Here is a 23,714-nt window from a genome sequence, read left to right on the forward strand (position 1 = left end):
ACATTCAAAAAATACATATATAACTACCTTCGTTCTTTAGAATCAACCATCCACCTGAAATCAGGACAATTTAAGAAAGAGAATAACTCTTTAACCCTTTAACAGGCATTGTGACGTTGTTTGCAATCAAACTGCTTTTTTAATGCAGGTGTTTTTCTACATTTTAGTATTATGATTGTATTGTTATTCCACTCAATTATATTTTTTATATTATACTAAACTATTTGTTTTTTTCTACCATACAATTTAAAGAGAGTTCATTACAAGATTCCTTATTATGTGTATTTATTTTTATTTGTTGCCAGTCAGCAGGATGCCCACTGACACTCCAGTCACTGGATGTTAAACTGAGCATGTTAGAGTTAACATGGAGGAGCCAGATGAGAACCATTCTGGGACGCGGGGGGGGGGGGCATAATTACTCGTGTTAGAGGCCAGTAAAATATTACATCATAATTGACTAGTTTTCAAGATTTGTGCACTGCCGTCAAGCCATCTACACTTCGGAAAGCCACACTCAGTCAGTATTAACTCCACTGCGTGGTTTATGCTCGCCGTAGCGTCGCGGGTGCAACGGCTGCACGTCAAAATATGATGTCATTTCCCCTTCTGCGTCGAGTTTGAGGATTTTTCATCTGAGCTTTTATAAGCGCCCACTGCTTGAGCAGCGCTTTTCAGTTTAACGGGGTGACTGGTGGTGAAAGTATAGTCCAAAGAATTTGGGCCATTGGCTCCATGATATTAACTAGCTTTCCATTTGCACATAATATAAGCATCCAACTTCCAGCCTTTGCAGCATGGCTAAGAACTTGCTGACTAATCTTAGCTCAGGTTATTGTAAGCGACTTGGCATTGCAAAGCTCTTCACTAACAGAAAGCATTATTTTCTTTTACACCTTTTGTTTTGAACATTTACATAATTAATTGTTTACTTAATGAGCTGCCCATTTATTATTTTTACTATTAGGCAGGTTCTGCATTTAGATTATTCATCCATTGGAATGGACAGGGGTATATGCATAATTAAGTATGCCCATTTTTTATTTATTTATTTTTTTTTAAATATTGATGATTTAAATACAGGATTTTAGAAATATCAGATTTGCCTGTGGTCTGCACACAGCCTAAAATAATGTGCACATCTTGTCCTCTGCTGCATTAATTTTGACCGCTCCTTATAAACATTGTTTTGTTGTATTTCAATTGCTGGCAGCATTCAAACTTCAAAATTAACCTCTTTTCTTCCTTTCAAGTATGATTTCTTTTTCCCCAACCTTATAAAAACCAACATGAAAATGTTAGGAGTGTAAAAACATAATTCACAGATTAATATTCTATATATTGATATTAATTACTGTATTTCTGGGATCAAGAGGACGAGTTCCCTGAAAGAAAAACTCACATGAGCTATGGTAAAACTTCATCAACAGAAATGCAAGTAGCCTCATGTATTTAAGTAATTTTTAACAGTTAGTGTCTCTACAACCCCAAACATGGGTGATGATTAATTTTCAGTTGTAAACTTCAGAAAGTCATGTTTATGACACATTTTCATAAACATATGAAAAGTATGAAGATGATAAAACAATGTTTAGTGTGTTTTTGAGCAATTTGAGACAACCTCTGACAATACATGATAAGGAACAACATTAAAATAGAACTCAGTATACTGTATTTTTACATTTGACCCTTACAACTGTACTTTTTTTTTTTTTTTTTAATGAATGAAAAGAGGTCGGGAGAAACCGGAGCACCCGGAGTAAACCCGAAATAACAGTCACAAAAACATTTAACAACATTTTTTTGCTCAGGGAGAAACCAGAGCATACCCCAAGAAAACCCAAAATAACAATCCCAAATAGCATTTAACAAATTTTTTTGGTCTGGGAGAAACCGGAGCACCCGGAGAAAACCCTCACAAATTTAGGCACAAATTAATGAGTTTGGCCTGAACCCTAAGTGCCCTAAAACCCTAGGAATCTAACGATTCTCTGGCATATAGCCGACCCACGAGGTGCTGCGGTGACTGGCTGCACAGGGCGGCTGCTGCTGCTGCTGCTGCTGCTGGCCTCTGGCGTCACGTCACCTTGCATTTGTGCCCCCTCGGTCGAGATAGCAGAGAATTCCTGCTGTAGGGCGTCATGCTCTGCTGCGCGTTTGTCTTTCTTTGCCCTCAATGCCTCACATTTCGCCTCCAGAGGTCTTTCTTTGCGCGCTTTCTTCTGGAGCTTCTGGAGGTCCTTGCGGAGGGCTTTATTCTGGCGTTTCAAGGCTTGTTTTTCAACCTTCAGGAGATCATATGTGTTGGCCAGAGCTACTTCTCCTCGGATGCTGCTGCGGAGCTCCCGAACCTCAAGCTGGAGAGCGCTGTTGCTTTGGTTCAGGGCTTCAATCTCAGACTTGATGGAGTTGTGTGTTTGCTCCACAGCTGCTTCTTTGGAGCGCTCTGACTGCAGCTCCTGAAGTTGTTTTTGCAGAGTGTCATTGTCCTTGGTCAGGACTAGTTTCTCTGCCTCCATGGTGTCAAATGTCGCCTTGAGATCGCTCAGAAATCTAATGGTATCCCTGGTGACCTGGATTTTGGCAATTGTGGTCTGGTTCCGCTTCTTCAGGTCATCGATGTATTTCTTCTTCTCGTCGTGTTCGGTCTTCCAGTCCGGCTCATTTTCAAGCTTGCTGCTGAGCTCGGACTGGGTTGTCTTCAGGACTGTGTTTTCTTCCAGAAGGGCTGGCAACTCAGCTTCCAGTTGGATGACTTTGCTTTTATAGTCTTCTCTCACCTGGAGCTGTCTGGTGGCATCCTGGATTTGACGTTTCAAATTGACGTTTTGTTGTTTTAAAATGTCAATTTTCTCCTGTGTCTTTTGGTCGTCATCGATCTTCAGATCTTCGGATTGGATCTTGATGACCTCGAGTTGCTGCTCAAGGTCATCCTTTTCCTTCTCGAGCCTCTGAAGTTCTGTTGTTTGGGCCTTCCCCTTTTTCTTTTCAGCCTCGTAATCTTCCCGCAGACTGTCAAAGGGGCTCAGCTTTGTCTGGAGACCCTGAATTTTTTGCTCCAGAGTCTCACGACGTAGGTCCAGCGCCTCATTCGACACCTTGATGGACTTGTAGTTGTTAAAAATGGTGCTCTGCTGGTGCACCTTGTCAGTGAGGCCCCGGACCTGTTTCTGCAGGGAGACGCAGAGTTTCCTTGCAGATTTTTCCTCTGCTTGGACTTCTTCTAAAGCCTCCTCAGAGACTTCGCAGTTCTTCAACTGTCTTTTGATGTTATGGATCTCCTGGTGCAGGGTTTTGAGCTGTTCACTGACGGCCCGCAGGTTAACAGTCATGGCGGTGAAGTCAACATCGCCTTCTGCCTGCTCCTGGTGGAGGTCCATGTCGATGCTGTCCTCAGTGGAGACCTGCAGAGGCTTGTTGTTTCTCCTACCACTCATGTTCTGTTCGATTAAGGCTGGAAAGTTGAAAGCACTTCTCTGTTTGTCCACAGAAACACAGTCACAAGCTGTATTGGCAGCTTATTAGTGTTGCTGAAGAATGCAGCACAGTGAAATGGGGATGAACAACTGTTGACAGTGTCTATCTCTGGTAAGGCCGCTAACACAAGAATGACAATGTGTCTGTCTGGAGTCACATAAGTAAGGTTTTACACAGAATGTTGGTGATCTAACGTGTCTTTGTTACACGTGCTTTAGAATGTGGACCTATGTGACATCACTTCCTCTTAGAATTGTTGCTTAAAAAAAAATAAGAGGCAGCTGTTGCCTTGGCAACAGTGAACTGAGTTGCATTATGGGTAATGTAGGCATGAAGAGAATGTCTGGAATAAAAGAGAGGATATCTCTCATTATCGCTCTCATTAATGATTATAGCTTACATACTCAGATGTCCAGTGTGGGTCTGACAATGCTATAAGGTTACAAGAGTCTGAGTTTTAACAATATCACACCGTTGACTTGCTGGTTGCTGCGTGTTGAATGAAACCTACAACAAATAATAATAATATAATAACAATAATAATTATAATTATTAGTAATTTTATTATTACAGTCTTCTTTTATATCTCTTTTCAAAAGCGAGTTACAAAGTGATTTGTAAATATAAAAAATAAACTAGATACTGATAAAACAAATCTGATAAGGGTGGGGCCAGGAGGGGTTATATAAAGCCACTTGGGCACTGACTGTGGGAAAGTGGTTGTCAGTGGCAACTAGTTGTGATACTTTTCAGTTGTTTCTCACCTTAGCTAATTTTCGGTAATTTTCATTTGACTTCAGTTCTTCACCTCTGTTTGAATCGTGATTTTTGGTTCTTTCAATCACAGGCTTTTTTCTTTCAAGGCATGGAAAGAAAACTAATGATCCAGGTTTGCAAGGTTTAATACTGTTAAAATGCCTCCAATGTGTTTAATACTGTAATTACCTTATCCAGCTCTTAAAAAATGTCTCAAAATTGAATAAACTAAAATTTTCAATTTAACCCGCTCATTCAGCACTAATATTTCTCTTTTGAAACAGTATGCCTTACTTTATTTAGCTGCATCCAGCAGCACTGTAGGTCACTCTGTCAGTCCTCAAAAATGTCCTCGCCCTTCGATAGCCTAAGGTGTGTGTTTGGGTCCATGCCAATTGCTCAAGGAGGGAAGGCAGTGAGATTTGCAAATTTGCAAGTCACTAATTGTACATTTGACTGGGACGCGCCAACTAAGGACAGAAAAACTTGGCCAAAGGGCCCTCTACTTAAATTAACATACCAATCTTGAGAATTATGAAAACACCTCAAAGTAATTGGTTGTGTTCTGATGTTGAGGATATGATGAAGATACAGCATATCTTGCTCATGGTAACACATTATTTTTGAAGAGGAGCTTCTGACCAAAACCCACAGTGGATTATAAAGTGCAGAAAGAGCTCTGCATCAGCTCATTTTGCATCTTCAGATTTTCTGTGAGGACATCTACTAACTGGCACAGTGACATTTGTGTTATGTTTAGTTTGATCTGACAGACTTACCAGTTCGATCTTGCTCGTCCTCCACAGAGCAGGAATGTCTCTGAACTGTTTGAACATCCCCAACAGATTCACCATGATGATTGCAGCCAGTGCAGTCTGGGAAACACAAAACAAGATCATTCAACAAAACAGTACAGGAAGACATCAGCCATCGACTTTTTTTTAATCTCATTATGTGAAACACGAAGCATTCACTGGTTTTGGGGACTTGATTTCTGCATCAAAAGAGCTGTAAGCCTCTGTTTGCTCAACAGATGGAGAAGAAAATAAAAGTGCTTGTGGCTGCACCCAAGACGCCAAGCTGCCAGACAGGAAGCTGAACGCTCTGCATCATCGGCTCCAAAGCTTCACCCACCTGAGGGAGCGGCTGGAAGACAAAACCAATGGCTACCACCACCAGCAGCACCATGAGAGACGCCAGCAGCCCTGCAATCTAAACACACACACACACAGATGACTGTGTCAACATCACCTCATTGTAAGTATGGCTTTACAACACCAATTCAGCAAAGTTAGATAGTGTAATCACTCTGTGTTTGTGCTACCTGTGTTTTTCCACCAGTGCTCTCCTGCACCAGGCTCCTTGACATGGAGCAGGTGATGGCGAAAGTTTGGAAGAAAGAGCTGATGAAGTTACACAGGCCGATGGCAATCAGCTCCTGAAAGCAGAACGACACAAAAAGTTGGTTTGGTTTCAGAACACTCCAATTGAAAAAATAAGTTTAGCGCAATTTCCTATCAGGTATGACTGATTTGTACTGTGCCCAAGTAAGATCGCTTCCCCCGATCTATGTTTGTCCAAGGCGGGCTGTGCTGCTTGTCTGATATATTAAATTGAGACCATTTCATAACTTGAATTACCACCTCTCGGTTGAATGCCTCTGAGCACAAATCAAGTTGCACTAAAAGTTATCATCCATGTCTGTGACAACATGGATCCTTCACACACATCTTCATCAGTTTCAAGGTGGACACCCAAAATTAGTGTCATTGATTCTGTATCTGACTAAATGCCTCCCCTTCTGCTCCTGAGTTATGACCAGAAAAGTGTTTTTTGCTGAACATTTTGATGTCAAAGTGAAGACCTTTTGGATAAAAACTGATATCACTTATTCATTTTATCCTTTTAGACATTTGTGTAAAATTTTGTAAAAATTTACATATGAATTCTTATAGTCAAAATCATGGTTCATGAGGTCAGAGAGACCTTAACCTTTAACCCTGAACACCGTATTCTAATCTAAGATCATTCTTGAGTCCAAGTGGACATCTGTGACACATTTGAGGAAACTACTTCAGGGCCCTCTTGAGATATTGCATTTACAAAAATTAGACAGACGAGGTCACAGTAACTTTGACCTCCGACTTTTGACCACCAATATCTAAACAGTTCACAGTTGAGTCTGAGTGAATGTTTGTGTCAAATTTGAAAAAATTTTTTAGATATCCCATTCATCAGAGTGGGATGGACGGATGGACGAACTGATAAAATGACGAACAGATAACCTGAAAACACAATTCTTCTGGCCACAGTTATTGTTTGCATGTTTTGGTACAGCTGATATTGACAGTTGTTTTTGACACATAAACACCATACATTGACCAAGTGTGGTACACAGTGTTCATACTAAACAAACAATCCAGACTTTGGAGTCAAGTGTACTCAGATCCAGGCCCCAGTCCCTGATGTGAAAGCCCCCTTAAACAGCTTCAGGAAATGACCCCAAAAACCAACAGTTTGTAGATAAGATAAGTGGATGTTTACAGTAAAGAGCGCAGAGCAGTGATTTGTGTTCACATGCTCCAGTATCCTTGTCGTTGTGTGGTGTGAACCAACAAAAAACAATACCAAAAGACAAGGTGCTTTGTTTCTGCTGGAGCTCAGAGTAAAAAACTCAGTCCTTTATTATTATTTTACATTTGACAGACTGACAGAGCCAAGCTTCTCCGCATATGTCTCAATTTTAAAAATAATAACATGAACATTGTCTGAAACCAGCTAATTTTGACAGGTCTTAGTTTTAGTTTTAGACGGCTGAAGTCATTTTAAATCTAAATGAAATACCTCTAACCCAGCTACCCTTACATATTGAAAAAATCTGCTTTAAACCGGGGCAAACCTAGCTGAAGAAATGAGTTTTCGTTAATCCCTTACCTCAATTACAGAAAAGAAAACCAGGTTTCGTATGTACTCAAAGTTTGAGAAATCATTACATCAGAGAAGGGCAGCTGTAACCCAGTTACTTAAGTGCATGTAAAGATGCTGATTTTCAGGTTAGTGTCCTTGGTCCAAAACAGAACTCATTATGCAATCAGCTCCTCAAGTGTCAACACTAACCTGGTTGCCATCCACGCTGTAGCCATGCTTCAGGGCAAAGATCTTGGCAAGTGAGATGCCCATTGAGAATCCGACAATTGCTACAGCGAAGGAGTCTGTGACCAAACTGGGTAACAGAGAGAACTCTGGGACTGAAGGAGGGAGAAGCCTGAGAACACATTACATAACACATGTAGTCCATCAATCCCAGTGTGTAAATATCAATTTGGCTGAGATATTATAATGGTTCCTTTAATGTACCACACAAGAGCCTAAAACCACAAAATTAATACAATTAAGATATGACAAACAAGTTCTTACGTAGTTTCAAATCTCTCAGTTATAAAATCTCATGCCTGAAATACACAGATCTAAAAATTCAATGTAACAACCTACCCCGTTGGTATCTTCCCAACCACGTCCACTTTGTAATCCTCTGATAAGGACAGGCCATACGAGACGCTGGTTGACACGATGACCACGATAATCTCTCCAGGAATGGGAATGGGAAGTTTCTTCTTGAATCGCTCGTTGAGGTCTTTGATCACGTACAGGAAGACGAGGCACACCAGACCCAGGATGAGAGTGGAGACATTTGTGCTGGTGATGTCCATGAGTACTGCCTTGACGCTCTGGAGAAAGAGTGTGGCATTTATGACATAATTAAATCATCCATTTTTTTAGCAGTTGCGAAACAAAAGCAAAACATGATCTAGCAAAAAAAGGCAGTAAACTAGAATATCCATCTCGAGCAGAAGAGTGTTTTTGCAAAACATTATGATGTCACAATGGAGTTGACATTCGGGATATAAAATGTCATTGCTTTATCATTATACCCTATGAGACATTTGTGTGAAATTTTGAAATAATTGGTCCATGAATTCTTAAGTTACAGCCAAAACTATGTTTTGTAAGGTCACAGTGAACTTGACCTTTGATCTTCAGCTGTCAAATTATAATAAGTCCATCATTGAGTCGAAAGAAATTGTTATTGCCAAATTTGAGGAAACTCCTTCAACACCTTCTTGAAATATTGCTTTTATGACAATAAGATGGATGGCAGGAAACAGTGGCATGATTTTTGACAATCAAATTCTACTTATTACACTTTTAAGTCTGATTGGACGTTTGTGTCAAATTTGAAGACACTGCATCAAGGTGTTCTTGAGATGCCGCTTTCATAAGAATGTGACGAACAGGGTCACAGTCACTTTGACCCTTGACCACCAAAATATCATCAGTTCATCACTAAGTGCAAGTGAAGGTTTGTGCCAAATTTTGAAGCATTTTTGAGATACTGCATTCACAAGAATGGGACAGACGGAGAACCTCAAAACATAATGCTTCCGCGCTGGGGATAGCTGTGGCCAAAAAACAATTCTCTCAATTGTACTCTTGCACTCAGTCTTTCCACTTAGAAAGCATTCAATAGCTATTGGAACTCACATAAATAGCAGAGAGGGGCCCACTGAAGCGCTGTGTTTTCACCCCCAGCAGGTATTTGAGCTGAGAGACAACGACGTGCACCGCTGCTGCTGTAGTGAAACCTCGCACCAGGGGCTCTGTGAGGTAGATCGCCACAAAGCCAAACCTGAGAAGACCAAAAACAATCTGAAAAGAAAGGAAAACAAAATTAAGAAATAGAAAAAAGAAAGGAGGAGGTTGTTTCAAACAAAAACACAAAATCATGGTGTTGATACACCAACAGTGACTTGGACATCCTGCTGCTGAGGGTAAACAGTGATTTTTGAGCGTGAGAACATTTCAGCAAGCTGTATCACTTCACTGTGATGTTTTAATCAAATAACAGACACTCCATGGGGGGTGAAATTAGATAGACCAAATCAACAGTTGCTGGCTAAGTGTTCTGGTTGTTTCAAAGCTGACCTGGATGATTCCCACTAGGGTTGTGAGCACAACGGCCACCTGCACCCTCCGGGCATCACGAGCTTCCACATCCAGGACGGCAGATGTGTTGGATCCGTTGGCAGGCATGACATAAAACATGGAGTCAGGGGCCTCCCTCACTGCAACACCGCCGATCATCAGACTTATCACTGCAAAGGTGCCTGCAGATCACAAATAGAACGGTCATCTGTCAAAATATAATATGGCGAGATCACAGAAGTACCACCTCAATTCCAAAAAAATTGATGCGCTGTATAAAACTTAAATAAAAGCAGAATGCAATGATTTGCAAATCCCCTTTGACCTATATTCAACTGAATACTGTACAAAGACAAGACATTTTATGTTCCAACTGATAAATAGTGTTGTTTTGTGAATATACAAAACAACAATACAAGACTGAATTCGATACTTGTTCCAAAAAAATTTGGACAGGGGCATGTTTATCACTTTGTTCCATCAGCTTTTCTTTTAACAACTATCAGAAAGTGCTTGTTCATGTAAGACAATATTTATTGAAGTAAAGTTCTTTCTCGTTGCTTGATATACAACTAATGTTGCTCAACAGTCCTGTGTCTCCATTCCTGTATTTTGTGCCTCATAATGCACGACACATTTTCTATAGAAGACAGAGCTGGACTTCACGAAGGCCAGTCTAGTACCCTCGCTCTATAACTACGAAGCCACATTGCTGTAACACGTGCAAAATGTGTCTTTGCATCGTCTTTAAGCAGGGATGTCACTGAAAAAGACTGGAAAAGACAATGTCTGGATGGCAGCACATGTTGCTCCAAAACCTGTATGTACCTTTCAGAATTCATGGTGCCCTCATAGATAGGCACTTGCACAGCCACATACCTTCGCAGATGCTGGCTTTTGAACTCTGAGCTGGTAACAGTTTGGGGGATCCTTTTACTCTTTGGCCCTGAGGACACAACGTCCATGATTTCCAATAACGATTTACCAGTGTACCAGTGAAATGTTCCAAACAGGTGTGTTTCGAGCATTTCACATCTTTCCCAGTCTTTTGTTGTCCATGCAACAACTTTTTTGGAGTGTGTTGAAGGCACCCATATCAGAATGAGTATATATTTTCAAAAAACAATGAACTTTATCAGTTGGAACATTAACTTTCTTGTTTCTGTACTGTATTCAATTAAAGACAGGCCAAAACAGATTTGCAAATGATTGCATTCTGCGTCCAAATCTTTTTTTAAACACTGCATTTCTCCAGGATTGGTTCTGTGCAGCATTGCGATGTCCACTGTAACATGTAGTCTCCCTTTGAGTGAAAAGGCCATCTCGTCCAGCACTTGAAAAGCAGCCCAGTTACGCCCTCACACTCTCTGCCAGAAATTAAGGGATCATCATTTATACAGCAACCCGCTGAGGTCATCTGTTCACTTCAGATCAGGTCTTTTGTTTAAAGGTTGGGATTTTTGTCTGATGGACTTAAAGGTTAGCTGACATTTGAGATGGCATGGAGCTTTTCCTGGGAAAGAAAGGAAGATGGGTGAGGTGAAAAGCACTAAAAATGTACAATCCCGCTGCTCAGGCTGATTGCAGCTGCAACAAGTACATCCAACACCTCCTAGTCTGGATAAATGTGTAACTTGTGAATGTCTAGATAGTTAGTTTGAGCTGACCTCTTGTGTATGTGAGATATTGTCGGAGGGCAGTTTGACCTTGTTATACTGCTCTTGGCACTGACTGTGAAAGCACTGCCCTAAAAACCACCATCAATTCACATGTAAACATTTACACTGAGATTGGATTAGAGCACCACACAACAATACCTTTCCTTGAAATATGGAGCCAAAGGCCAATGGCAATAACAAGAGATGAGGGCAGTGGGTTCACTGAAATTTCACAGTCCTGCTACTCAAGACAAATCTGGCCACAACAAGCACATACAGTAAAACATGTCCTCCTAAACTGGATAAATGTGCGTGTAATACAGACAGTGGCAACCGTTTTTCTATCACTAGTGCTTAATATACAGCCAGAGAGAGAAAGAGAGACAGAGAAAGCAGCAGAAGGGAACAAAAATGTAAATACAGTCATAACAAAAAACCTTTCAACAGAACATCCATATAAACAGAAAATAGAGTTGTAACAGTTTGTGCAAGCAGAATACTCTGTATGTTGACTGATGCATGTTATGTGGAACCAAAGCTCACAGTGAGTTTTTTTGAAGATTTCTTTTTTAGCCGATTTAGCCTTATTTTGACAGGACAGATAAAGTGTGAAAGGGGGTGAGAGAGGGGGGATAACATGCAGCAAAGGGCCAAAGGTTGGAGTTGAACCCTGGGCCGCAACTGCAAGGACAGACGAGGAGGGTGTATTGGTGTTGCTCCATACTTCTTGGGGACACGAGTGGAAATCCAACACGCAAACATACATTTGATGGCATCACCCAGATGTGTCCATCACCTGAATGATAAATGTTTAGGTGATTTGAATGTTTAGGTGGAACTAAGTGAAACACTCCTAATGCACCTTTTCATTTTTTATTATTCTATTTGTTTAGTATCCTCAGTTCCATATCATCAGAAATGTTTTTCAGTTTTATAGCCTGTTGTGACCTGTTGCCTGTTAGGAAAGTGCTCACTGTATATTTTTATAATATAAATAGTTAACCAAAGTTGCCAGTAGGCAAAATGTTACATCAGTCCCCAGCAAGATCATTTAGTCTGTCTTTGAAACTTGCATTACAGTCTGTTCAAATTAAATGAAAAGAAACGTATCCTTATGCATCTGAGTTTTGTTTTTCTGGTGTAACTAAAAGGGTACGTTTGATATTTTCCAACCTGGACCTTATTGTCCCATATATTTGTGTTTGAGTAAATAATGAAAACTAATGTTTTTTTTAATTGGTCCAGAATTGGGCGGGACCCAAAACAGGCTACAATGTAAACACTCAGGGCATGTTTGCACTGTTAATTTAGATCCACTAAAAGTAACTGTTTTTGCCACTGACACACGCAGATTAATGGGCCTCATTCACCAACTGTTCTTAGGAGAAAATTTCCTCTTTAAACTTACGTACAAAGTTTTTAAGAAGATTCTGACATTCAACTATGTTTTCTTCTTTGGAATTTTGCTCTAGGAACAGAATCAACGCACCCAAACATTTTGTTGTGACATGTCTATGCAGAATAACGAGTTATTCTGTTTTCTTCAATTCTACAGTTGTATAATATTATAAGATTTCTATTACATTAATATTTTTACAATTTTTAACATTTATAATAATTCTAATTCTTTCATAAAATGTGCAGTAAGCATTTGTAGAGCTAGCATATAGAACAAAAAAATGTCTGAATATGCCCCGAGTGGTTATATAGTAGTCTTTTTTCGCTGCTGTGGTCTCGAAAAATATTTTTTATTTTGACACAAAACATTGAACAGTAAGGTCCATGTTAAAAAAATACAGAACCTACCTTTTTATCATGACTGGGGTATGAACTGTACCATGACTTCTGTGTACCATTACACCCCTACATTGCAGCAATTTTTCTTTCAGTAACAGATTCACTTCAGCACAGTGACTACAGTAGCCTATAATAAGTATAAATAAAAATGTTATCTGCAATATTCTTACCCAATCTGTGACCCTACAATTTAACTCCCAATAGATTGTGTTGAGTTATGCCTGTAGGATATACATAAATGTTAATAAAGTTTGATTTTGCCTTAGAACATTACGCTGCACATCTAAGCTCAGTCAGTCACCTGGACACAGTCTCTTGTTAGTGCTGCGTTCCCTGCAGGAAAGACGGAGCAATACAAAACCAAACACCAAACATCGTCATGTGAAGCATGGATGTATTTCACCTTAGCAGCCCCACATATGCCCTGGGTCATGCACTTTAAGTGTGTGTGTGTATATGTGTGCTTGTGCTTGTGTGTGTGTGTGTGTGTGTGTGTGTGTGTGTGTGTGTGTGTGTGTGTGTGTGTGTGTGTAGTGAAAGTGCCATCTTGCCCAGCACTTGAACAACAGCCCAGTCATTCCTTCTCACTCTCTGCCAGAAGTTAAAGGTTTATAATGTTCCACAGCATCTTGTTGTCAAGCTATTCCTTAGACAACATTTGCCAACTGCTTACTGTTGTTCGCTTCAGATCAGATTTTTTGTTGCAAAAGGTTGAGCAGGTTCAGTTCATTGTCAATTATTGTTTATTGCTAATTTCTCAGATGGCCAAATACAGTAGTTCAGAGCTGACACTTGAGATGACTTGGAGCCCTTTCTAGGAAAGAAAGTAGCTTGACGGGTAATATGTCACGGGTGGGGTCACTGACATTTCACAATCCTGCTGCTCATGTCAGCTGAGGACACTGCTGTCACTCCTGAGGGAAAGTATTTTCTCTGTATGCCATTTCAAAAAACAACTTAATCCTTCATCTCATAATGTAAATCAGTTTGTAATGTGTAATCCTTCTGATAGTTAATTGAGTTGATACACAGAGCAATGCTGTGCTGTGCTTTGCTGTGTGTATGTGTGTGTGTGTGTGTGTGTGTGTGTGTGTGTGTGTGTGTGTGTGTGTGTGTGTGTGTGTGTGTGTGTGTGTGTGTGAGAGAGAGAGACAGAGATGGCTGGCAGTTTTAGCTGGTCATCTTACCATTCTTGGCGCCGACTATGGAGAGCAAACTGGCAGTGTGAAAAGGCCACTGGCTGACTGACTCTAAACAACATATTCTCCTGGAGCTGGGCAGTCTATCACTGTTACATCCATATCATGAGACTGCATATCATAGATTTTGGATATCATAATAAGTGTTGCCTTTTCCTGATTTTAAAGGGGACATTAGACTGTTCTAGCTATTCTATTATTTGCCTTTGCCAACTTAGTCATTATATCCACTTTACTGATGAATATTTAACAAATAATCATCAGTATTCTTTGACGTCCCTGCCTGTTGTTTTTGTTTCCCATGTTTGCTTTATTTTTTTTTTTTTTTTGTCATTTTCATCCAAATATCTATTAATTATTTTCTTATGTGTGTACGGTATTTGTAATTTTGGTATCATTGCAACCAATAAATGTTGTCATGATTGTTGCAATTTGTGTGATTTCTGTTATTGCCTGTATTTCTGTTACGGGGGGCGGGAGGGTGAGGAGAGAAAATATGAAAAAACGGAGGAATGCTTGGGTGCTCTGTGATTAACTTGCCTTGCACTGTTCTTCTGATAAAGTTAAAAAAATAAGTCTTATTGTGTAAATATTTTGTGAAAAAATTTGTGAAACATTTAGATACCTTTAGCCCTGTGACTGTTGCTTTCCGTCGTCTCTGTTACTGTTAAACGTAGTTTAAACCATTAACAGAGTTGAGCAGAACAGAGTTGATGGGGACAGAGTTGACGATTTTCACCTTATTGTAGCTTTACTGCACACACTAACCTCCAACCGGATACCACATGGTATGCCAAAAAAATCGACTTATTTTGACTTTCAGCATATTATTGTTTTAGGAAAATGCACAAGAGATTTATGCAAACAGATCTGACAAATAATCCACTGTTGGTGTGACCTCGACATTTTGTACAAAAATAATAATAAAAACCATGGCCTACCTCACTGCCTTTTACATGTTTCCTGCTGGATGAGGTAATGTCACTGAGCGCAGGTGAAAATGTTTTTTTATATGAATTCTTAGAAGATTTTTATGCAGTTTTATAACAGAGGTAATGGAGTTGACCAGAAGACTGCGACAGACTTAAAATAATTGTTCTAAATACTGAAATTGAATATGATACAAAAATTAGATATCCTATGCAATTGATTTTATAACTGTTAATAGAGTAAGCACAAAAACACAAAAATTATTATTATTTCATGTCAGTCAAACTGAATGTATACATCAGGAGCCAAAATCAGTCAATAATGGGTGGGATGTGCATTATTACAAAACAAAACACTATGCACTTTATGGACACTTAAAAAAAGAGCCCATCATGTCTCTCCAACAATGCACTTTATAGATTTATATTTTTGATGGTTATAGCTTTCTACTGACTTTTATCTACTTTTTTTCAATTTGTTTTTTATTATTGACTTGCACTGACTTACACTATTTTTTTCTTTAGGGGAACTTAATTTCATTTTTTTTAATGTTTGGAAGTGCATAATAAAAATGACAAATAAAGGAAATCTGCATCTGATTTAGTTCATATTTAAATTGTGCCTCAAATAAACATCAAACATTATTACAAGCAAAGGTTTAACATAAATAGTTCTATTATTTGAGACTGATTCAACTAAGATTTTTTTGGTGAAAATTTATGAAAGGTTTATCTGAGGGACACAAAATGTACCCATATGCCCCCAAAAGTGACAGTTCTCTGAACGCCTCCCCCAGGCAGCGATTGTCCAGTCAGAGCCGTGCAGCCATGCATGGTCTGTCAAGATTCTGATTTTTTTTTTTGTTTTGTTAATAAGAAGTCCAGTGTATGACAAGCACATTCACTTGTAGTATTAGTGCAAAATGCTATTACAGTTTTAGATTAGGTCAGCAGCTCTATTCTGCTCTTTATGTCACGACATACTTTCGCCAGACACATCAGTGACCTTTTGCTCTCGTAGTTTTAGAAGTGAAAACTCGTTAAAATATCAAGTATGTATGCTAAGTAGCCAGACAGCGTTATGTTAGAACCTAATAACAGTCTGATCTTACATTTTTCCTTATCATACAGACAACTTACACCCACTTACAACTTCTTTATTTCCATGTTTTCCACATGCATCATCAGCTGTTTTGGATACTGACCTGTGACCTGTTACATTTTAACTGCTTTTTTGCTTCGATTGAATCTCAATACTGGCACCGGCACAGTTTGTAGGAGAAGACTTACCAAAACCAGCCACTGCCTGTGGAAGCGGTTTAATGACCCAAAAACAAAGCCTATACGGAAAACTTAGAAGTTAATTTCTCACCGACTGATATGTGTCTGGATGTGCCAAAGAAGGTGTAGAGCAGGACCGGGTAGAATGAGGAGTATAGACCATAAACTGGAGGCACAGCAGCCAGCATAGCATAGGCTAGCCCTGTGGAGCAGAGGAGAGGGAGAAATGTAACTAAACTGAACAGTCCCAGAAGCCAAGAGATTGCATCACAACCTCAGAGCGACAGAGATACTAAAACAAAGACAGCGTGACGCCTAAAGCAGCCCTTTAGGAGTTGGCAGCTGGCCCTTCACAAATTTCAACACTTTTTTCATTCCAGATGACTAGCTTGGCCAAACGGAGCTTGTGGCTACTGTACAGAGCTCTGGAATACATAACATTTTAAGCTTTATCAGCCTGTTAAGATATAGATTTTTAGGCTTTCAATATATAGATGGATGTCAAATAAAACGTCTTACTGCTCCCTGTCACAGATCCCTCAAGTCTGTAAAACTTTACTGAAAAGAAGAGCACGATTCTTTCGAAAGATTCTCCCTTATTTAATGTTTTAAAATAAATGTATGTCTGACTAGTATTTAACACAGTGTTGTGGCTGGGACTGCAAGGCTCTGACCTTGAGGGAGTTGCACGACTCCTGTGCTGAGACCTGAGACCACGTCCGAAAACAGGTACTGCTTGACCGGATAGGATGGCAGCCATGTCAGAATAGGCAGAAAGCTCAAAGCTGCCGCCTTGGCCTTCTTAGATGAGCACCTATGAAAGATGACAAGTGGGTTATTTATCAGATTATAATTAATACCCATAAAGTTAGCACAGGGTTTCCCCACACATTCATTTATGAAGTTGAAGTTGGACAATTAATTCATGAATTTATGTATACCTTTGGGTTATTAATTGCACCACACTCTGGGAGCACAGAGCACACTCTGGGCACAGACAGAGCAGTAAAACATCAGGTGCATTAAGAGTGAGACTTTAATTATATAATGGTTAGAATGTTTTCTAATATTTAATTGTATTTTTTATTTAATTTTGTGATTTACATATTAAAGAACAGACTTAAATGAGCCCTGTAAGATCATTTCCTTCTTGTCTTGTGTGTATATACTGTGTGTACATTATGTGTATACTGTGTATACACATACTGATTCCATGTTTTGCACAATAGCACTTCAGCAGGACAAATCCAGAGGGAAATTCTGCAGCCTGAACTTACTGGAACTTCTGTGCCAGCCTCTGTCGGAGGGTGGAGGAGTCTTCTTTACGGTGGAGAAGCTGTGACCGGATGATAGCTTCATCATAGACGGGACGCTCTATCCTGTACATCAGCGGTGAGCCCGCATCCTCCCGAGCAACTGCAGCTTCTTCTTGCTCCATATCAGAGGCAGGAGTGCCAGCCATGATGAGTCAGAGCGTGTCTTATCTTGCCAACTTTATCGTCTCTGTCATTGTTCTGTCCGGTATGTCTTCATTCCTGTCACTGCTCCAACTTTAATCCGTCTGCACTTCCTCTGTCTGCATGGAGAGAAAGAGAGGATAAGATTAACCCTTAGGGCCTGCTTTTATATTACACTCACACTCATATCACTATGTGCACAAGAGGTGCTTTTCAAAATTAAGCTTTAAAAAAAATTACATAGTAATATTATTTTCTACTTTCATTGGGTGAATTTTTAACTAACATCAGTCTTAATCATAAATATCAAATATTCATTAATGTTCAAAATTTGAACCCTTTAATTTTTTGTCACCATGCCACAATATTTTGGATGAAAAAAACACAAATAGAATTACTTCCAATACACTACATGAAGTCGATTTTTTTTGTATTATCACAGCCTGGGATGTGTCAATGATTAGTGAAAAAATTTATTGTGACAGTGCACCTGGTGAAAATAGCATGTATTTTCTCCATATGCCAAATATGGTTAAAAAAAACTGAAAATGACATTATCAGGTGGAAAATAACTACAAGGGGTGACACACAGAAATAATGCAATGCATGTTTTTATGCTTTGATGGCTGTGGGATACAAAAAAGAATGTTTGGATAGGTTCCAATGGTGCATTTTTTGCACTTAACAGTATGAATGTAACAATTTTATTTGAACAGTGTATTTTAGACTTATTGTACTGAGTTGGAAATTCCAAGATCAAACAAAATACACAATCTTGCCAAAATTTCTGTCAAATGCATGAACACAGCAACATTTTGAAAAAGAAATGAAGAGTGAAAAACATCAAAAATGCGCCAAATAGTCCATCAATAATCCAACACAAACTGGTTTGTTTACCACTACTTTATGATAAGAAGAGTGGAGTGAGGATAACCGACACAGCCTGTGTGTTTTGCATTTTTGTGCTAAAAACTTGCTTTGGATTTGCATGGCTGCCATCTTTGAGTGAATGTTTATCTGCTTTTTAGCAAATATTTGGTTAAGAGGGGGCCCTAAAAGAATAATAACCTGTCTTGTTTGTCCTACTGTATATGTGAAAGAGGACAGTTGGTCATCTGAACTCCACTGCATGATGTATGATGTTGCCCTCAGATAAAGGGAGGTGGTACGGTATATAACTTGAACAGGAAATAAATGACTCAAATTGTGGTAATAGTTGCTGTAGAAATATAAAGTGTCTTCATAGTGGCTTCATACAAATTTTACAGTATCTCCTGTGATTTAAAAAGGCTTTAATCAATACAAAAGTTTAGCATATGCCTAAATACACATTCCTGTATCCAATGAAGCCCCAAGTTTGGGCCTTAATAAAATGTAAACGGGTGAGTAAGACGGACAGTTGTCATGAATGTTATAATTAGCTAGAAATACCAAAACTGTTTACATTCCAGGCTGTAGACATGTTTATTTCTGCTATAACATTAGATAGGTTAATATGGAGGTCTATGGGGCCTTTTGGAGTTCGCCTCAAAAGACCATTTGAGAAGCTGCAGCTTTAAACAGTTCTGCTTTAGCATCTTTTTTTTCTGCCTTGAAGGTTGTGCATGACCCACCCTTCACCAAAACCATATTTCACCATTTCTGGCTATGATAAATGGCATGATTTGGAGATTTTTAAGGAGAACATGCATTTAAAACCCATTTGCAGGTTTTAGGAATTTTAAGGGTATATAAAATAAACACAAAACACAACAATTTAAAGTTAAATGTCCCTCCTCTAAGCCAAATCAAAAAACATATCTACCTCCCCAGTGCTTAAAAAATCAACTAAGGTGCCTCCCTTGTTTTGCACTACCTCCTCCCCTTTGATAAATAATGTACAGCCCCTAATGCCAAACACTTTTTAACTGCCATGATTTTCAGGTGTGCACTTATACATAATGTAAATAGCCTACCTGTTGTGTGTGATATTTCCATATTTAAATGTGTATCTTTGCGATGTGTGACGAAGAAAGTAACAGATATTACTGAGGGGACCTTTTTTTTGAAAAAGCACAGTTAAAAATAATAACATAAATGATGGCCTAGTTCCTTTAAGTGTGCCAGTGAGCTGTTCCCGTAAGTCAGCATGTATAATAGCAGAACCTTCTCTATATGGAATCCAGCCATCATGAATGTTATAAAAAAGCACCTGTGCTTTTCCAGCTATGATATGTCAAAATGTCTGCTGAGATAAAGATCTACTGTGTTAACATTTAATAGGTTTCCTCAAGCATATTTTGTTGTTGTTTTTAAGTTTAACCTTACTTTCATCATTCTAAAACGAAACGACGCCATGATATCTTGGCTCATGTGTTACTCGGTGGCCCGACACATCAGTTTTCTTAATTCAATCAAGTCTCTGACGCACTAACAGTTGAGAGCCTCGAGCGTTTTCCTTTCCTGTACGTTAGCTAGCAAACACGACGCTGATAAAGGACGAAAATGTAACTTAATACATTTGAAACGTGGAACAAAAAATGTTTTTTAAAATGTCTCAGTAATATTTAAGTTTCAAACCAATGCCGAACTAAAATAACGTTATCCTCGCTGTGACAGGAGAGGGTTTTTTTTCTGGCTCTCCACAGTTCAGCATTCAAGCTAACATGAAGATGCTAATAAAGCAGGACTCTTACCTCCGTACTCCAGCTCCTGCAGAGATGCTGCCAGCTGCAGACTGTCAATGAATCCCTTAAGTCGACCTCTTGAGTTAAAGTTTAGCGAGCGCGACGTCCTTGGGGGACAGAACACGATGCCTACCTGTTATAACACAAAGATGGTCTATGTAGAAAGGAGAAATTACTCTATTGTGAAATTCCTGTCAAGTTTCCGGTCGCCAACGACCCCCACGCATGCGCTCTCCTCTTGCGCTCAAACTAGTTTGTAGTCTTATACGCTGCGAGAATTGGAGCTGTTTTTCCCCCGCAGATAACCAATGCTTTGATCCCACATGAGTTTCAGTTTGATGAATTTTGAAATTTAGCTTTCTGTTGATAGTCATTTGCAAACAGTTAAAAAATGTACTTAGAGGCAAATATTTTATCGTTTTTTGCAAGTATACCCATATCATAAATTATTTTCTTTTTTAAAAAAAAAATTTATTTGCAACTTCCCCCAGAAACACATTTATAACTTTTTCTTCTTATTTTCTTTTCAAATTACATTCAGTTTTATTTTATTTATTAATGTAGGGTTTTTTTCTTCTTTTTTTTCTTCTTTTATTTAAGATTTCTTTGTTACCTTGAATAAGATTCCTGTTGGGAATCAAATTTCAGTGAAATCTAATCCTATCAATTCCTCTGATGTGTGTTAAATATAAATAAACTAAAACAAAATATATCATTAAATAAATGAATAAATTCATTTTTTGTACCCTCACCAAAATAAAACATAAAAGCACTACTGGACTTCTCTTTGGTGAAAATTAAGATATTTTCACCATAAGGTAATGCAGAAAAGGCAGAAATTAGCGCATACAATTTCACTACATTGCAGGAAATTAAGTCCTTGACACTCAAAATGTCCTCCTTTCACCTTTTTATGTCTTAATCCTTCTATATGCCCCCCACCCAATATTGAAATGAAACCTATGCTCTTGAACGTGAGATTTACAAGGGGGATTATCACATGACGTCGGAGGTTGATTTCATCGTGCTCCGAACTAACGTTAGAGTGAGAGCTCTGTCTCTCTGTGGATCTCTGGCAGTTTAAAGACAGGGAGGTGGATAATGGCAGCAGAGCCGCCGGCGTCATGACGTATAGTCACGGGGCTCTCTCCTCACATGCTTCAAGGGGAACCAAAAAATATTTCACAGTTTTCCACTGCGTTGTTTTAATAAATTAATCAATTCTTAGTTGTCATCAGCAAAGTTTCTCAACCACTCCTCCCCATATGTTTCCTCTTTACACTGTGATTCACATCTGTCTAAGAAAGATTTATGTTTCCCAACACATGATGATGATTATGATGATGATGACAGAACAGTACGAATGTGTACTCTTCTATGGTTTTATATTATTATATTTTATTATATTTTATTATTATTATTGGAGATTTTTTGCAGCTTCTGAGGAAATTTTCATTAAGTCATCTGTTATCAATTATTCATAAGTGTCACCACAAACACCTCTCTGGAAAAGTTTTCGATAATACTGATACCTTGATCCTTTTGTGTTTTTCTATATAAATAATAGACATATTTGTCCTCTGCAATATCAATGAAGCAAACATCTAGAATGCAAGTGTCACACCCACAAATGAAAAATACAAAAAGTACAGAAAAAAGGAAAGTGGAGCAATTTTTTACATTGTATTATATTAACAGATGACTTTGCTGTATGACTTGAAGTCATGTTCAATGAGAATTAGATTAGTTGATGCCATCCATCTTTTTGTAGTAACAATGAGTTTCCATTAGGGGGCAATAGTAGTCAAATAGTGAAAGACCTTTACTAAAGTAAAGATTGTAGAGTTCAGTCATACCATAGATCCATGATTCACTATAGTTACAAACAATATGTGAAAAATGAGTGGAAAATTACAAGAGAAAAGTACAAGATATGATTTCATTAGTTTGATATACAATATGAGAAAATGCTTATAATGTACATATAGCCGTGTCAGCTGTGTCATTCAATGGTGAAGGAAAAAATACAACAGTTTCCTCTGAGATTATTGTAGAACAGCAAATTATATACTGTAAAAGAAGTTAGTATCTGGGCTGCCTGAATTGTTTCAGTTAACTGAATCTGAGAAGATGATTGTCTTCGCAAATTCAGTCAATTCAAATTTTAACAGCCGCCCAGAAACTAGTTTTTTTTAAGTTAGAACAATTCATTTCTTGTTAACAGCATATAATAAATCAGTTATGTAATTTATTTGTCACATGGAATTACAACATACAACTCCAATGAAATGTGATCTCATCTCCTCCTTAATTTTTTGTACTGTAATTTTGTCCTTTTTGATCTTCTTTCATTGTTTTCTGCTGTGTTATAACTGTCCATGTTTCTGGAGAGTTCTGGTGATGGTTTCTGGTTCTAAAATGATTGAAGTTGCTAATGGTCAAGATGTGTTAGTTGGAAATGGATATATATATATATATATATATATATATATATATATATATATATATATATATATATATATATATATATATATATATATATATATATATATATATATATATATATATATATATATATATGTATATATATATATATAAATAGTACCTCAAATTTGTACCTAAATACAGTACTTGAATACATGTTCTTAGTTACTTTCCAATGTTGCTGAACAGTGCTGTGGCAAAAATAAATAAATAAATCAACTGCTACTGTAACTGCTTTTATCTTTGTCAGTAGGTTAAAGGGGAATGAGTGCAGGTTGTTTGTTCGTTGGTGTCGATGACCTCAGTGATAAACCCACAGTACAACAGTCTTGTTAAACTTTTGCAAAAACTTTGTTCGTCACAAAAAATAATTTTTTATATCTCTGCCCAAGGGTGTAGGATTGGAATCACATATGAAATGGGTTGGTCTTCCTCCAGAAAATCGGAGGTGTCGTACAACTACTTTTCCTGCATCCTGGTGAACTTTTCTGCATACATTTCTTGTGGAAAGGTCTTAAATGTTCACAAAATAGAAGTCTTTTAGCTACTTTTTATTACCCAGACAGGCCCCATGTACAAATGTTGGCTGGGATGCTCTGAATATTGAAGGGGACAAGTCCCCTATATTCCTGTTGGTAACCAGTATGCCCTGCAACAACTGTGATTGAACTTTATGTATTCACGTTTTTAATGCTAGCTCTGGCTGATCCACACCTGACGTTTTGGAGGACTTTGAGAAAACATCTGAGGAGTACAGGTAAATGAATTCTGAGCATACAGCATGTGCTGTATCATTGAGTTACTGGTGTTAATCAACTGTGATGTTAAAGACTGTGTTATAAATATTTTGCAGTTTTGTTTTGATCTTTGGGGACAATGAAACAATAGTTTATTTCTTCTTGAATTTAAAGTGAGGGAATACTGTTATCATGATGGGTTTTCCAACGTTGTCCTTTCAGATGGACGAAGAATTAGAACAAACAGTGATGCTACTTAAAACTGTCTCTATACTCCCTGTGTCTCAGTC

General features: G+C 38.4%; 1 protein-coding gene across 1 annotated transcript in view; it reads right to left on the reverse strand.

Moving 5' to 3' along the window:
* Positions 1-20,381, reverse strand: part of slc26a5 (solute carrier family 26 member 5) — a 28,277-nt gene extending 7,896 nt beyond the window's left edge. The window contains exons 1-11 of the mRNA XM_042511672.2: positions 20,213-20,381; positions 17,358-17,656; positions 16,755-16,894; positions 16,172-16,282; positions 9,217-9,398; positions 8,776-8,940; positions 7,726-7,961; positions 7,351-7,498; positions 5,558-5,671; positions 5,368-5,445; positions 5,013-5,108 (exon numbers count right to left, since the gene is read on the reverse strand). Of these exons, the coding sequence (XP_042367606.2) occupies positions 5,013-5,108; positions 5,368-5,445; positions 5,558-5,671; positions 7,351-7,498; positions 7,726-7,961; positions 8,776-8,940; positions 9,217-9,398; positions 16,172-16,282; positions 16,755-16,894; positions 17,358-17,542 (1,455 nt within the window). The 5' untranslated portion in view covers positions 17,543-17,656; positions 20,213-20,381. The remainder of the gene's footprint in view (positions 1-5,012; positions 5,109-5,367; positions 5,446-5,557; positions 5,672-7,350; positions 7,499-7,725; positions 7,962-8,775; positions 8,941-9,216; positions 9,399-16,171; positions 16,283-16,754; positions 16,895-17,357; positions 17,657-20,212) is intronic.
* Between the last annotated feature and the right edge of the window lie 3,333 nt (positions 20,382-23,714).

Source organism: Plectropomus leopardus, chromosome 22 (assembly GCF_026936395.1).
Source record: "Plectropomus leopardus strain MGB_pleo_1.0 chromosome 22, ASM2693639v1, whole genome shotgun sequence".
Taxonomy (NCBI): Eukaryota; Metazoa; Chordata; class Actinopteri; order Perciformes; family Serranidae; genus Plectropomus; species Plectropomus leopardus.